At 42.6% G+C, this 16891-nt stretch overlaps 1 protein-coding gene across 1 annotated transcript in view; it reads left to right on the forward strand.

The window, feature by feature from the left end:
- Window positions 1-5874: 5874 nt before the first annotated feature.
- LOC147008946 (tectonic-3-like) overlaps window positions 5875-16891 on the forward strand; it is an 80938-nt gene continuing 69921 nt past the window's right edge. The window contains exons 1-5 of the mRNA XM_085864237.1: window positions 5875-6108; window positions 12465-12585; window positions 12704-12789; window positions 14209-14345; window positions 16692-16797. Coding sequence (XP_085720363.1) covers window positions 6003-6108; window positions 12465-12585; window positions 12704-12789; window positions 14209-14345; window positions 16692-16797 — 556 coding nt within the window. The 5' untranslated portion in view covers window positions 5875-6002. The remainder of the gene's footprint in view (window positions 6109-12464; window positions 12586-12703; window positions 12790-14208; window positions 14346-16691; window positions 16798-16891) is intronic.

The raw sequence follows: 16891 nt of genomic DNA on the forward strand, positions 1-16891 counted from the left end.
TTGTAACGCGAGATAAAAAAAAATCAAACATTGACATTTTGTAAGAATACACCGCCGAGAGAAATGGTCACCGTTTACACCGCCAAGAGAAATGGTCACCGTTTACACCGCCGAGAGAATGGTCACCGTTTACACCGCCAAGAGAAATGGTCACCGTTTACACCGCCAAGAGAAATGGTCACCGTTTACACCGCCGAGAGAATGGTCACCGTTTACACCGCCAAGAGAAATGGTCACCGTTTACACCGCCAAGAGAAATGGTCACCGTTTACACCGCCAAGAGAAATGGTCACCGTTTACACCGCCGAGAGAATGGTCACCGTTTACACCGCCAAGAGAAATGGTCACCGTTTACACCGCCGAGAGAATGGTCACCATTTACAGCGCCGAGAGAAATGGTCACCGTTTACACCGCCGAGAAAATGGTCACCGTTTACACCGCCGAGAGAAATGGTCACCGTTTACACCGCCAAGAGAAATGGTCACCGTTTACACCGCCAAGAGAAATGGTCACCGTTTACACCGCCGAGAGAAATGGTCACCGTTTACAGCGCCGAGAGAATGGTCACCGTTTACAGCGCCGAGAGAAATGGTCACCGTTTACACCGCCAAGATTAATGGTCACCGTTTACACCACAACTATGGAGTAATGGTCATCGTTTACACCACAACTATGGAGTAATGGTCATCGTTTACACCGCAAGTAAAAATCGACTTGCATTTTTGTTTTTGGAGCCTTTGGCTGCATCATTGTTGGCTGTGCTCCTGTTGCAGTTCTTCCTTTTCCCGTGAAGCTGGCATTCATTTTGCTGACGTCAGAAGGATGACAGCTGAATCAACCCACATGGTGCTTCGTAACAAGCTAATTGGGGCTCCAACTGAGGATCTTAAGACCAAAAGATCAATAAACCAACCATCTTAACCGTTAAACCAACAACAGGCTTATCAATTAAAAAAAAAGAATGCAGATCAAAAAATGTCAATAATTATGGCTGTCCGACCATATGTCCGATCAAGTTGAAATTTTAAAAAATGTATTCCCCATCAATACTAGATCATAATTGTGAAGGATCGCATCGATTGAATAAGTGGTTCCAGAGAAAACATTATTTAATATTTTAATTCAATCCAATATGGCTGCCTAACCATGTGACGTATCAATTATCATTCCTCAACACATTTGACCACCCTTGGCTTGGGGAACATTTGTGTGACGTTTCCCCTCGATCTGTCCAGCCATTCTGAAGAAGACTTTTATGGGTTTTCGGGTAAATCCAATATGGCTGCCAAACCACGTGACCTATGATGTCATATGTGTGAACATTTCCTTCTTCATGGACAGGCAGTCAGACGTGCAAAGTTTCACCTCGACCTGTTCAGCCACTCGAGAAAAGAAGATTTTTGAAGCTTTGTTTTTTTTAAACAATAAGGCTACAAAAAACACGTGACCGATGACGTCATCAACTTTTTTTCTTTTCTTTTTATCCCAAGATGATCCTCAAAATTTTTCAAACTGATCAGATATAACGTTCTACATATGCAATTTTGACACAATAATGGTGGCACCTATGACGTCATAAAAATCACTCATTCCCCGTGAGGAGTACTTGGCACATGCCATGTTTCAATATTTTCCTTGATGTGGTTTCAAAGATGCAGAGCTTCAAAGTTTTTCTGTTTTTCCAACATGGCTGCCACACCATGTGACCTATGACATCATAATTAACAATGAACATTCTGGATGAGAAGTTGCTCCTTTGGTAAAAATTTTGTTTCAATCTGACAAGTGGTTGAGGAGAAAAACACGAAAGTTATGTGTGGACAACACAAACAAACAGACGAAGCAACAGACAGACAAGCAAACAAACAAACAGACAAACAAAGAAACAAACTGACAGACAAACAAACAAACAATCAGACAGACAAACAAACAGACAGACAAACCGGTTGGCGACATGGGTGGTCGCTATATAATTGCATACAAGTCATACAGTTTTTGACGGATCTGGCTGAAATTTTTTGACAAAGAGGTTGATAATAGTGCGCATAAAAGCGCGGAAGCCGATTTTTGATTTTTGAAAAAATATATATATATGAATATTTTTCGGATTTTTTCAAAAACTTCAAAGTCCCGTTGCTTAGCAACGGTGGTGTCCATAGCAACGGTGCTCAAAAGCATACAACTAGATCCTGGTATGAACCTTCCAGTCAAGTTTCATCAAAATCGGTCGACTCCTCTGGCCTCCAGAGCTGTCCATTACATACAAACAAACAGATGGAAAACCTGAGAATAACTGTCGTCTCGCGACCACACAACAAGTAAACAAACCAAATAAACAAACAGATCGGCAAACAAACAAACAAACAAAGACACAAACAAACAGACCCAACCGCAATATGCTCTCCTTCGGTGAGGGTAACAAGAAACTTCAATGAGGTTCAACACAGCATGAGGCCACCACATGGCCGCCATTTCTGCTAATTATATATTCATAATATCGTCCTCAACTCTGTCCCTAATGGTGAGCCAGATGCCAATGTAATTATTTTTGGGGGGATTTCACTGGCACGATCTTTCCAGGGAGACCATTCCATGCATTAACTAGTACGGTAATCGGTAGAGCAGACACCTTGATGGGATCATCTTGTCATACATGAGCATTATATGTTAATTTTCGAGGATCGGTTCTGGTTTGTGTTTCCATGACTGTCCTGGGACCGGGATGTTGAAATGTTTACAGATGTACCGGTGGATTACTCGACAGATGCTGTCATGTCTTTCTGTGTACAGCTGTTCTGACATGAGTTTTTTTTACATCCCAAAAGGAGATGACTGGTACTTTCTGTTTCTACCAAACCAAAACCTGCATTTGTCCGATTGGCTCAATCCTGCCATTTTGTTCAAGGCGTCAGTGAAGTGTCCTTGGTCTTGAGCGATCATGATGACTCGTTCTCCATCACAATTAATTTGACCTCTTCTTCGCCGTTCCCTGCTGGTTGTGTTTCCCCCTTTTCTTCCTGCTGTTCCTTTGGTTATGTTGTGTCCTGATGTTTTTTGTGTTCGAGCTCTTCCATGAGCCTTGACCATGTACAAAAGAGAGAGAGAGAATTTTTAATTGTTTGTTGGTTTGTCTGTCTCTCTGGGCCAAAACCTTCACCATTTGAGCTTTTCTCATCAAAATCTGAACAAATCTTTATTTTGACAAAATAGAGAAAACAAAAATTAATCAAACATCTCTTTTTGTTTTTGAGTTGTTTTCGTCAAGTTTAGTTCGATGGAGTGAACTAAATTGACGCGTTGCATTCTGGGATATGCAATTTCCGGTTTATTTGGTTTTTCGAGCCTCCTGGAGGATCTCCAAGTCTTACTCACGATGTTGTTCTTCATCTTCTTCTTGTGGACTTTTTTGTTTCACAGCCTACAGTTTTCATCAAAACTTCCTGAAACTTGGCATATATATATATATATATATATATATATATATATATATATATATATATATATATATATATGTAGAAATACCCTGCGCAGACAGTAACCATCTCCGATTTTGAAAATTCCTCCTTGAAAAAAAGTTATGACGTCAAAATATCTACGCTAATGGAAATCAGCTAAAAAATTATCTCCTAAACTTGGCAAGTTTTTTGAATTCTGTTTGCAGGAATCGAACAGGGCATTAGCGGAGATGAATTACCGCACATATGATACATCACTATGACGTCATATCAATTTTTATGACGTTATTCCTATTTTTTGACATTTTTTGTTTCACAACGCAGAGTTTGCATCGGATCTTCGTGAAACTTGCCATGTATATGCAGAAAGCCCACACGCAGGCAGGAACCATCTCCAATTTTGGAAATTCTTCCGAGAAAAAAAGTTGACATAATATCGCCGCTAATGGAAATCGCCTATACCATTATCTCCGAAACTAGGCAAGCTGTTTGAATTTTGTTTGCGGGAATCAAGCCGGGCAATAGTACAGATAATAATTTATCGTAAACCTGAAACGTCGCAATGACGTCATATTCGTTTTTATGACGTCATCATTAAGAGGACGAGGATCTTAGGTCATTAACCTCCGCCATCGAAGATGGATGGAGGTTACTGTTTTCACCCCTGTCTGTTATCTTGCCAAAACGAAGTTTTGCAAGATATGTTAGTCAGCTTGTAGGTTTTTTTTTTGTTTGTTTTTGTTTGTCTGTAATCACGTATAAAAAATTCTGCAGAGCACAGTTTTCATCGGAAATTTTTGTAACTTCGCATATCAGAGGCCTATAGAGATCCCTTTCAGTGCACAAAATTTTGAAGGTCAAGGTCAAAGGTCAAGGTCACTTTGTCGCAAATCAGGGGAGTCGATGAAACCCTTATTTTTTGAGTAATTTTGATCGGATCGTCTTCAAACTTCATGGGAATATAGTTCATGGTCTGGCGCTCAGCTGATTAATTTTTGGTGGCGATTGGCCTTGACCTTCATGGTTAGCGCCTCAGGTCAAACATATTTGACCCCAAGGTCAAATTTTCAAGTTTTAGGAACCATATCGTGTCGTACCTCAAAATGAACACCTCGATGAGTGCTTTCTAGATATGTCAAGCTTGAGACATTATGACGTCATTTGGTGACGTTATGAGGCAAAAGCATATTTTTCATGGTTACTCTGTAGAACGATTCTCATCAGAATCTCTCGTAGGCAGATATTCCTCAAGGAGTCGCTCCTGGTGGATAGCAGCTCTGTTCACCTCAGTGTGACCTTAAAGAAGTCACACGTGGTCACCTTTTGGCAAGATACGGGTCACCCTAAGGGTGACATTTGTTTATTTGTTTGTTTGTTTGTGAACAGTATTATGGAAAAACTCCTGGACGGATTTCGACGAAACTTGGTGGCGGGATTAGGTATGGTCCAAGGATCATGCCATGAGATTTTGGACTTGGTCCAAAATCCAATATGGCCGCTATGGCGGCCATTTTGAAAAAATATTTGAATTTTTGTTTTTGCATTTCTACATGTTTTAAGTGATTTCCAACCAAAAAGAAATAAATTTGTTCGAGATAAAAAAATGTTGCAACTTTTTTTCAAAAAAATTTCGATTTTATTTGAAAAATATTTGATTTTTTTTTTTTGCATTTCTACATGTATTAAGTGATTTCCAACCCAAAAAAAATTGTGAGAGAAAAAAAAAAACAAAATTTTGCAACTTTTTTTTCAACAAAATTTCGAATTTTTTTTTGCATATCTCCATGTTATAAGTGATTTCCAACAAAAAAAACATGCCAAAATTATAATTGCGGCTGATTTTGGAACTTCAGGTGGATACACCCATGTAAAATCAATTTGTCTCAAAGAATCTAGTTATGACGAATGAATTGAGTATGTAAAAGTTAAAAGTAAAAGGGAAAGTTGCAAACTATAACTCTGTGAGCACTGTTGACGTCAAATTGAATGAATAGGATATTAGGTTCACTTAAGTGACCCAGCACTATTGGCGGCGGTTTTGCACTCGACCGAGTGCTCCCCCTCAAGTTTGAGCTTGTTTTACTCCATGTTGATGTTGTTTTGCTATTTCCTCTCTCGAAACGAACTGTCAGTGATTCACGAATCTCCACTTATGCCAACACCGAGCGATCGCATTTCCACTCGATCGGAGACGATCTTCGTCTGATTGAGCGCTATATGTTTCCATGGCGGTGTAGTTAGAAACATCGTCGTCGTCCTGAGATTTGTTTTTTTTTTTCGTTTCCGTTGCCCTTTCCCAACGTCACACTCATTTTGTCAAGATACGATAAATAACGATTAACCGACCTTTTTCGTACCCCGCTCGTTTTTGGCGAACTACGAAGTTCAGATAAAAAAAAAATTATTCACGAACAGGAAGAGGAAACCTCCTGCGCGGCGCCGTTGCTATGACGACGCATCCGTTGTTGCGGATTTCTGTTCCAGACATGTCCAGGATGACGGCGTCGACGTCACCGTGTTTGTGCGATCGTTCTTTATTATAAGGAATGTGGATTCGCCTCGAACTCGCATTTCATAATTTCCTGATAATCACAACTCTCGCGGCTCATGGACTCCTCACAGGGCTGTTGGGGAACGCGCAACAAGGACAAGGTGGAGCCTGGTTGTATATGCCGTACATGGGACTCGAACCCTGGTTCCTCGTTGTTGGGATGGCAACACAAACGGACCAAATTGGTTTCGGATCGAAAGTGAATCCACGGCTGAGCAGTCAGAACATGATGTTCGGCTGTAAAACCGATTTTAAGACGATTTCCCCCGTTTGTTGTTCCCCATTTTACCCCCAACCCGTCTCATGATGTAATTACAGATTAAAATCCCAAACACTGTTCTTTTGATTAGTCCGTTGTCCTTGTAATTTGTGTCGTGTTCTCACGGAGCCGATGTCAGACTTCCTTTTGTGTGTGATATTGTTGCGAATCTGGAAGCCATGAGCACTCAACGTTCAGGTCCCCGTAGCTCAGTTATTTCGTTCAGTAAATGTGGATAGACAGCTCCCTTTCCCCTATGTCTAATGGGTAATTAAGTGTACGTGCGCTGCGAAGTTATTTTATAGATAGGATTTTTACACCACCAACAACCCTCTGCTCGCTGCATTGTCCGCGCTCTTCGCGCGCTCAGAATTCCATGTAATGCCCCAGGCGGTGTGGATTTAGCACCAAATATGGTCACGAAGCGTTTCGTTCTGGCTTCGCGCCAAATAAGGGTATGCGTCATTTTCCGCCCAATGGGCGACGCGCGGACCAAAGCCGGGGCGGTCCTTCTCAAGGAGACGGAGCCACGACACGCCGTCCACCCAATGGGAGCAGGCGACGGGGGAGCGGACCAGCCCTGGAAAACGATGGAAAAAGATTTGATGATTGCGTCCCATCTGCTCGAGCGCTCTTCTGTCTGGGTCTGCTGCTGACTGCATCCCGCGCGTCCGAGGCGTCTCATCTGACAGATTACAACAAGCGGTCGACCATCTCATCACGGCAGATCACCTCGTCTCACCTCCTCTGAGTTCAGCTGCCGTGGTCCGTTCTTTGGCGACGTGCTCCAGGAAGGTGCGCTCGTCCAGCCGCGCGAACCTCCCGAGCTAAAGGGGCAATAAAGACCTCGAGGTCCATCTCTTTCTGGGGTATTTATGTGTGCGTGCATGTGTGTCCGTGGGCCCTGTCTCTAAGTAGTATTGTTTAAGGAATTGCTTGTACGTTTGATTCCCTTCTTTTTTCGGATAACTCTGCCCTTACGTGCTCCCCTCGTCCCCCGATTATTGTAATAAATTTCCCTATTGTTGATTGTCCCAGCTCGTTCCCTGTCATTTCTTTCATTGGCTTAGCACGGTGCGTGTTGAGAAATAGCGAAGCAGTAAATTGTTCATTTGGACCGACAGGCCTTGGTGACCATCCGCTCAGGTTACACACGGTTCGAGCATGGTAACGGCTCGTCCCGCTCGAGGTCTGTCGAGGGTGTGAATTCCCCGGTAAGCTTTGTCGCATGGTTACTTAGGTGTATTGAAGTTTGGCAATTAACCCTACCCCACACGGTCGAAGTATTGGCGATTCATGGTCCTGTAAGGGACCCGTACCCTCAGGCTTATCCTCGGGTCATGACCTAAATTCCGGCGTGTTCGGTGAAGCCGACTCTACTGCTCCCTCTAGCAGTCGTGCTCGCCAACGATACCCGGCCCCACAACGATATCACTGTAGAAATGACTCCAATAGGTTAACATTACTTAGTGTAGTTTAGTTATCTCGTTAATAAATGTGTTGGAGTAAGTGTGAGGTGATGTAGTCATGATATGTAATAGATTGATGACGTCCACCTCCTTAATGTACGTGTGTCGAAAATTCATCCCTGCAAGTCTTCGTTTTATGTTCTACCCTTTGTAAATCTGTCTTCATGTTCTTTTAAAGCCTTTGCTGGGCCTTGAGGCGCTAGTTAGGCGGGAAAATCTGTGGCCGCCAGACTGACCACCCAGCAGCCCTGTTCGGTGGGGTCGGGAAGAGTTTTCTCCGCAAAAATGCGAATGGTATCTTCTGTCATGGAGCCTGCAAGGCTGGGAGCAACAATTCCCATTTATTGCCACATCTGATGCAAGTTAAATGGTCTAATGGCGATGAGGTTCTCCGTTTGAACTGTTTGTTCGATTATATGTAGCATTTTGATGCCTAGCGTCAGTATCTGAGAGGAGAGAGAACCCACACCTTCTTGTCTCAACTGTATGAGTGCTCCTACCCTTCTGAGATTGAACCTTTTCCCCCATTTTTCCATGAAGGCTCGGGAATGGTCCGCTCCCTCCTAGGTTCTCTTAGAGCAGGGTCAGAACAACTTCCTTTGGAACCCCATGGAAATAGATGAGTATTTTATCCCATAACCTTTCTGTGACCTCCTCCCCCCCCCTTAATTCATTCAAAGAAAAATGAAGCCTCCTGGAGGTGCTTATGGCTGGTGTTGGATTAATGGTTAGGGTGGTGGGCTTGGGATCCTCGGATCCTGAGTTCAAATCCTACTCAGCTGTTGAATTAATACCAGGTGGGGTTAACTAGGCCTGTCATCCTTCGAGGTCGGCAAAATGAGTGCCAGCATGCTGGAATTCTGTGTCGGAGTGGCGACCCGTCCAGGATTGCGTCCAATAGCCAAGGAGACTGCTTCGGCAGCACCAATGCTCTGCTCAGAGTATGGTCCCAATGGATGGATGGTCAGTAATAAAAATTTGTACTGGCGTCAAAGCCAGTGATCAATTGCAGAATGAATAGTAGGATTACCATGAAGAAGCTGGTGAAACAGTTTTGTTAATTCCTGGTTGGTCTTTAACCTCAAAGCTTTTGGGTATGCACACTCACCTCTTTTAACTCTAAGGCCATATATTTATTTCGAATGCACCAATAGGTTGGTGAGTAGGGTAGGAGAGCTAGATTGAGGGGGAAAATTTGATGCAGACGACTGGTTTGGGTTTTAAAATCTGTGCATAAGAGAGAGGAGTTGGAACTTGATGAGAATATAAATATGAAGGGAGTGAAGAACAGTATGGGAAAAGTGAAATGAGAATAGAAAACTGTGTTGAGAGGATATTGGAGTTAGAGCAAGGGAGAGAAAGGGACACGTATGTGCCATACGGGGCAAGAAGGGATAAAATAAATCTGACATTTTACCTCCACCACCGAAGGTGGACAGAGGTTATGTTTTTGCCCTTGTCTGTCTGTCTGCCTGTTTGTCTGTGAACAGGATATCTCAAAAAGTTGTGGTCGGATTCGGAGGAAATTTGGTGGACGTATTGGGTATGTGACGAGGATGGATCAAATAGATTTTGGTGAAGATCCGGATCTGGATCCAATAATTTTTTTTAGTGATTCTTCACCATTGAGAGATGGGGCCAAAAACGATGTATAGCACAATATCTCAAAAAGTCGTGGACGGATTCGGAGGAAACTTGGTAGATGAGTCGGTGACGAGAACAAGCCATTTCGATTTCGGTTAAGGTCTGGATCCAGATCTGGCCTCTCAATGGGATACAAAATGTAAACTGTTCCACCTGGCGAAGGTATGCGCTCTACCAAGTGCTGTTCTAGTTGCATATGTCATAAAAATGGTAACATACCGTATTTTCCGTTGAATAAACCGCACTTTTTATCGGCCAAACGAGGTAAGAGTTGGGGGTGTGGCTAATACATGGGTATTGAAAAATAAATCGGTCTTAAAAAACGATCAATTCTTAATTTCAATTATATTCCAAATGAACACTTTTTTTTTCGCAGTTGGAACTGCTGTTGAGCTCAATTCCGCCATTTAAATTTTGAAAATCGGTTCAGATTAGGAGTTTTTACAGCGTTTTATCAACCGTGTGCAGAAATTAAATAAAGTGATGCCCAGAGACACCCAGAGTTTAGGTGTGTGGCGTATATGGAGCCTCCCGGCTCTGAAAATGTCATTAACCACAAAAGAAGACGAAGAACATCTGGTCTCACATCAAAGGAATTATTATTCACAATAGCTGGAGTCTAATAACGGAGCACCCACCCCAAATAAGCTCGCGCGCAAACTTACATGCATCCAACAACAGGCTGGGGGCGGTCACGTGACCCTCAAGAAGGGCGCTTTGTGCTTCGTGAGGACCATCATCACAATGAAGGGGGAGCGCAATGTGACGATCAACACTGCTACTCACGAGAAGGACCGATTCACCGTCATGCTCGCCTGCACTGCAGACGGTGGCAAGCTTCCCCTGTATGTCATGTTCAAGAGGAAGACGCTGCCCAAAGACAAGTTTCCAGCTGGCATCATTGTTCGTGCACAGCAGAAGGGGTGGATCGATGAGGGACTGGATGCGCACAGTCTGGAGTTGTCGTTCGGATGGCGGTCTCTCCCGACGACGGAGCATGCTTGTTCTGGTTGTGTTCAGTTGTCACAAGACCGACAACACTGAAGCGCTGCGCCATCAGACCAACACCGATCTCGTCATCGCAGGCGGGATGACATAGCTCCTACAGTCCCTCAATGTGTCCATCAACAAGCCGTTCAAGGACAGGCTACGTCACTGCTGGTCTGACTGGATAATGAGTGGGGAGAAGACCTACCCCAAGAGTGGGAGGATGAGAAAGGTCGACCTTCCGATGATCTACCGTTAGACCGTCTAGGTGTGGGAGGAGATTCCGTCAGATATCAAGTGAGCATTTCTGAAATGCTGCATCTCCAACAACATGGACGACACATAGGACGACATCATTTTGGAGGAGGAAGCAGCAAATGACAATGACAGCGACGGGACTTGCTCTACCCTGATTCGGACAAGGAGTTACGTACCGTCTTCAACAAGAAAAGCATTGACGAGGGTTTCCTCTGGTTTAGCTGAAAAGCTTCATCAAACCCAAACGGCCCTTTTCAGGGCCACAAATCTACAAGTAATATGTATGATACCGGTATGAATCCCTTTTGTTCCTTTTTCTAGTAACAAAAAAAATCCTCTTTATAACATTTTTAAAATAAGAAAGAAAAATAACAAGTTCGAATTGCGAACATACCCTGTTCGGAGCACCCACCCCGAATGTGTAGGTTCATTCGTACAACCATCAGGTTAGCGATAGCACGGACGACAGAAAGTTTTTGTAATTTGGTAAGATTTTCATCGCATCAGAAAAAGAAACGAGAACACCTCACAAGAGTGAGGCTAGTTTCATATCATCATTTGCGACAATTTTGCCCAGCGCATTTAATTATTATTAAAAAATTTTTTTTTAAAGAAAATGGGCTGAAAGGGTTGTTACTCGGCCCAAAGGGCTGGAATCGCACTTTGGGCTCAGTTAATGCCTGTGGAATGGTCTCTAAAATATACCTGTCAAGTTTGGTACGGTTCCGTCCACTAATAACCGAGAAATAACAATTTTAAGAAAATGGGCCACAACGGGCCGTTCCTCGGCCCGAAGGGCCGCAATCGCACTTTGGGCTCAGTTAATGCCTGTGAATATGTGTTTAGTATATGCCTGCCAATTTTCATCGAATTCTGTTCACGTATAATGGAGAAATAGACGTTCAAATGAACTGTACACAAGAAAAGAGAGAACGTGAGCGGCGCTTCGACCCCTTGGGCGTGAAAGACCCCACGGGGTAAAAGTTTCTTCCGAAGTTTACACCGTTGACCGTTGAATATCTCGGTCTTTTACACCAACCTGTCTAACGTGCTACATTAGTTCTTCATGTCTGTTGTTTGTGTCCTTTATTACATCCTTGAAAACAGTACGTTTCCTGTTTGGAATGATAATGATCAGTTTGCAAGACAGAATAAATAATTTATCTCACTCCTCTCTGCGCATGCACAATCGGGACAAATGCAGAGCAAAAGTACTGTTATACTGTTGGTTTGTTTTCTGATTCATGTTCAAAATGTAATATTCAATTTAAATTAAGTTGTTCCTCAATCCTAAACTGACGTTTGTAGACAGACAGACAGACAGATAATGTGAACAAATTTCTTCATCCCGCTTTTCGCTTCATACATGGGGTAACAATGACTATGCGGGTGGGGGGTGGGAGGGGAAGGGGTGGGTGGGAGTCTGGAGATTGGGGGGGGGTGGTGAGAGGAGGAGGGAAGGGATGGGGTGGGAGTCTTGAGGGGGTGAGGTGGGAGTCTCGAGGGGGTGGAGTCGGAGGAGGAAGGGGTGAGATGAGGGAGGTGAGGCTGGGAGAAGCGAGGGAAAGGGGTGAGGTGGGAGGGAGGGGAAGGTGTGGCATGGGAGTCTGGAGGGAGGGGGGAAGTGGTGAGGTAGGAGTCCAGAGGGCGGGCATGGGGTGGGATGAGGGAGGGGAATGGGTGGGAAGATAGATACCATGTCTGTCTGTTCCCATAGCTTGCATGTACTCGTACATACCTGCTGTTATAATGTTGATACACTTGGTATACATACCTATCATTTTGTTATAATAACCACTCACCACTTTTCCTCAGACATTCAAACATGGCTGTTTTACAGATACATTGCTGTGTGAATGTGACTTACTCCACAATGAATGTGACCCTCAATGCTGCTGTGATGTAGAGTGTGGTATTGCAGAGAAAGAGACTTTTATGAGCTGCAATCCTCCCAAACGAGGGTAAAATTGACACCCACATCATTTTTATCATTATTTTAGGCATAATTAGCTTCACAAGCACATGATGAAAGAGGTGGAATGCTCTGTTGATCGCTGTTATTGTGACTCGCTGTTTCAGGGTCGACACCTCTCATTGTACCTACACATCCATTGACAACAGGAGCATGGTGTCAAGCGGACTGTTCTGTGTTGAAAAAGATAACTGTAAGATGCAGCACTACCCCACCTGTGATTTATACCTGTCAATAAAGTGAAGGCCATGACCAGGGCTTGGATGAAAGTAATTCAGGACAATAGGAAACTCAATAAAGCAGACAGGTCCTTATAAAGTGGTAATAGTGCAGGAAATGTTTTGGAGAGAGTTTTTGAACATTATGCTTTTCTTGTGTTATGTTTAATGTTTTAGGGGCTCAGATTGGGGATGCAAAGATATTTTCAGATTTGACACTTTCATACTCGGACTCAAGACATCATGATTCAAATTTCAAGACTCAGACTTGCCAAGATTAGACGATGTCACTGTTACCTGTACACCAGTACCTGAGAACCAATACCACCTTAGTCAGATGATGTGTTTAACGCAGTACTCAAGGCACAATGTAGTCTCAACACTGTACAACATATTGCAAGCGAGCCCTTTTCAGCAAACTTTCACTCATACCAAACCTATTGTCTGTCATGAAACCACTAACCCATTGTCCATCAGACAAGTAATTACCACGTAGTCTTCATTAATTAGCACCAAACCATCACATTCTGTTTAACTCGAACAAAACCACGATCAATTCTGAAATCATAATGTCACACCTAAGTATCAGTAACAGATCATCTTGCAGCCATCGTTACAAAACAACCAAACAGAACCCAACACCAAACAGGACACGATAACAAACAAATTGAACCCAACAGGCAAGGACTTAACAACTATCATTAAGATATCACAATCAAAGAATTGTCCATCATTAAGTTCACAGCACCTCCCAAGGTTTATTGGAGCACCAAAACAGAATCGATCCAAAGTATGATGCAAAGGGTAACATACCTACCTTTGAGCTATTCAGTCTGGGTTTGAATCTCAGCTTAACTATAAACTGTCAGATCGATGCTTCACAGGCAGAGCACATCACAAGGGACACCTCCGCATCACAAAGTGCACTGTACTCTGGATGGATGTTAAGCTGGGAACCGGTCTGCTTGCATTCGTTGGTGTCTTTTGATGAAGAGGAGGGGAGGTGTCACTGGAATCCTGAGCAAGTTTCAAGTAATTTCTCCCACCCCCAGTGGGGGGGGGGAGGGGAGCAAAGCTGAACCCCCAATAAATTGGTTCACATTTGTAGGTGAAACTTAGAATTGACTCCCAGTTCGATATGTACGCACTAACAAGAGAACCAATACAAAATGTATTTTCACCAACATTACATGACTTTCATTTAACTAATACAGCAAGGTCATGGGTTTCTAAGATCTTTTCTTTCCCATGTATAACATGACACAGCCATTGAATTATTCATATGGATCTGTCTGCAACCAAAATGCATCACTTAGTGTCTAAAAACACCTTAAAACCAACACTCTAATGCATTCTAAAGTCCTCTTTTTTTTTTTTCTTCCTGCATTTTTTAGACCCCCAAGGCAGCAAATATAGTCGAAGGTCTCCCCCCATCAACGTACTGGAATTTCAGAGTCTTCTTGCTCACCACGATTTGAAGTCTTGGGTCTTACCCACATCTACTTCACACCAACAATCGACCTCTTACAAGGTAGAAGAGTTCAAATCTCTCCAGGAATGATTCAGATTTCTCTGAAATCGTTGATTTATTTTGGTGAGGCATCTACCGTTAACCTGCCTTTTCTATTTAATGTTAAATCCACCATGTTCTTTATGTTGTTAATGCACGCACGCACACACACACTACATTCTATGGCTACATCTTGTCGTATCATTTATCCTAAGAAGGAATTAATTTCATGTGAAACATCTCGTGTTATATACTTGCCCACAGCTAACTGAATGCCTCAATATGTTGGAGAAACTGCAGCAATGTAACTTGATATGTATTTACACTGCTGCAAAAGTTTCTTTCATTATTAATTTATATATTCAAAGTAAGTACATTATGGTGACTGTGTATACTGTATAATATAAAATTTGAAATAACTTCCTCATAAATGTAACGATTGATGCTTTGAAGGACCAAATTTTATTGAGATAAAGCAAAAGAAAACTTGAAGGGTACTTGGTAGAGCGCATACCTCTGCCACATAATGCCTCATCCACGAGAACGTATCGGGCCCAATACGTTTTTGAAATATCATGCTATACAGTACTTTATCGTTTTTGGCCCTATCTCTCAATGGTGAAGAATCACTTTAAAAATTAAATAATTCTCGTATGCGGATCCGGATTTGGATCTTCACCAAAATCGAGTCAATTCGTCCTTGTCACACACTGAATGTGTCCACCAGGTTTCGTCCGAATCCGTCCACAACTTTTTTGAGATATCATGCTATATATCATTTTTGGCCCTATCTCTAAATGGTGAAGAATCACTTAAAAAATTATCAGATCCGTATCTTCACCCAAATTGAGTCAATTCGTCCTTGTCACACACCTAATGTGTCCACCAAGTTTCGCCCGAATCCGTCCACAACTTTTTTGAGATATCATGCTATATATCATTTTTGGCCCGATCTCTCAATGGTGAAGAATCACTTAAAAAATTCTAGTCGTCGGATCCGGATCCGGATCTTCACCAAAATCTAATCAGTTCATCCTTGTGACACACCCAGCCTGTCTCCAAAATTTCATTGGATCCGTCCACAACTTTTTGAGATGTCCTGCACACAAACACAGACAGACAAACAGACACAAACACAGACAGTCACGTGCAATTTGTTAAAGTAATAAAGTGCTTCATGTTTTAAATATTTTGTTTTTTTGGTATGGATTAAATCCATCTATGTTGTGGATTACCACACATGCCAAATGATGCGATTATCGTTCTAAAAACAATAATGAAATGCCTGATGTTTTATATATTTTATTACTTTGGTATGGATTAAATCCATCCATGTTATTAAATTGTTTCAACACTTGTTTCAGTTGATTTGGGGGATGGTTTGGATATGTATCGCTCTTGGAATGGTTCTGTCCAGTCTTCATCCCCCCACCCTCTTCATGATCCTGTCTTTTCGTAATAAGACAATTAATGTTTTATATGTTTTTATATTTTGGGTTGTCTGCACTAGCCAAGAGACAAAGTAACTTCCTCACATTGGAATCACCATTATTGCTTTAGCAGTTATTGAGTTAGGTTGGGCTACAGTTTTACATTATTTTTGGAGGGGAGAAGAAGAGAGGAAGAAGAAGAAGAAGAAGTACAATTTTGTGATTTCCTGATGTGGTACTTTAGCGATAATGGGATGTATTCTGGCATCTTTTTAAGCCTTGGTAGTTCAGAAAACGCTCGAGAATAAATGCTTTTAACTTCACTCTATAGTAGTTATGAGCGTATCATTGTGTACACATTTGAATGGGCAGCCATTTTTTTTTCTCGTATCATCCCTCTCTATGGAGTACTCCTGTATTCCATGATATACTCCCTCATGGAGTGGCCTGCCAACTCATTTCCTGGGGTTAATCCTCTGCGCAGTGCTCACTAGATGGTGATAATATGACCATTCATTCTGGCCCTATGAGCTAGGATGTGTGTTTGTGTGACCATGCATTTTGGCCTTTTTGATGAACTATGCACTTTGGTCTTAAGGCTGAAATAAACGTCCTTAGCTTTGCTATAATGCTTTGTTTTTTAAAAACCTTTTTCATTAAAAAAAAAAAAGGCAGACGCTTAAGTCCCCAAACAGTGATAATATGACCGTGCTTTCTGACCCTGTGGGCTTGATGTGAGCATTTTATGTGACACTGCTTTCTAGCCCTATGGGCTAGGATGCATGTGTTTTTGTTTGACTGTGTACTGTGGTGTAGGGGCCGGTGTACACGCACTTCGGCTTTGTTATGGGCTGAGTGCTGATATAGGCCATGCAAGACCCATATCAATCACCAACCTCTTTTCTTGTCTGTGCTCACACTCCCTTTCCCCTTAAAGTCAGGGATTCCTGTGCTGGTTTGTCTTCCTGGAGCACTGAAACCCACCAAGCTGCAAGTCCCGACTGCTGTTGGTTCATCAGTATGTTTGAATTCTGCACCTACAGGTGAATAGTTTGGCTACACGGTTACTTTCCAGGTCTGCCTTACATCTGCATTTTTTTTTCTCTACAAGATCGAGGCTCATAGAAGAACAAGGTA

The sequence above is a fragment of the Eptatretus burgeri genome, chromosome 18, assembly GCF_056783735.1.
Source record: "Eptatretus burgeri isolate ZD-2024b chromosome 18, Ebu_testis_v1, whole genome shotgun sequence".
Classification (NCBI taxonomy): Eukaryota; Metazoa; Chordata; class Myxini; order Myxiniformes; family Myxinidae; genus Eptatretus; species Eptatretus burgeri.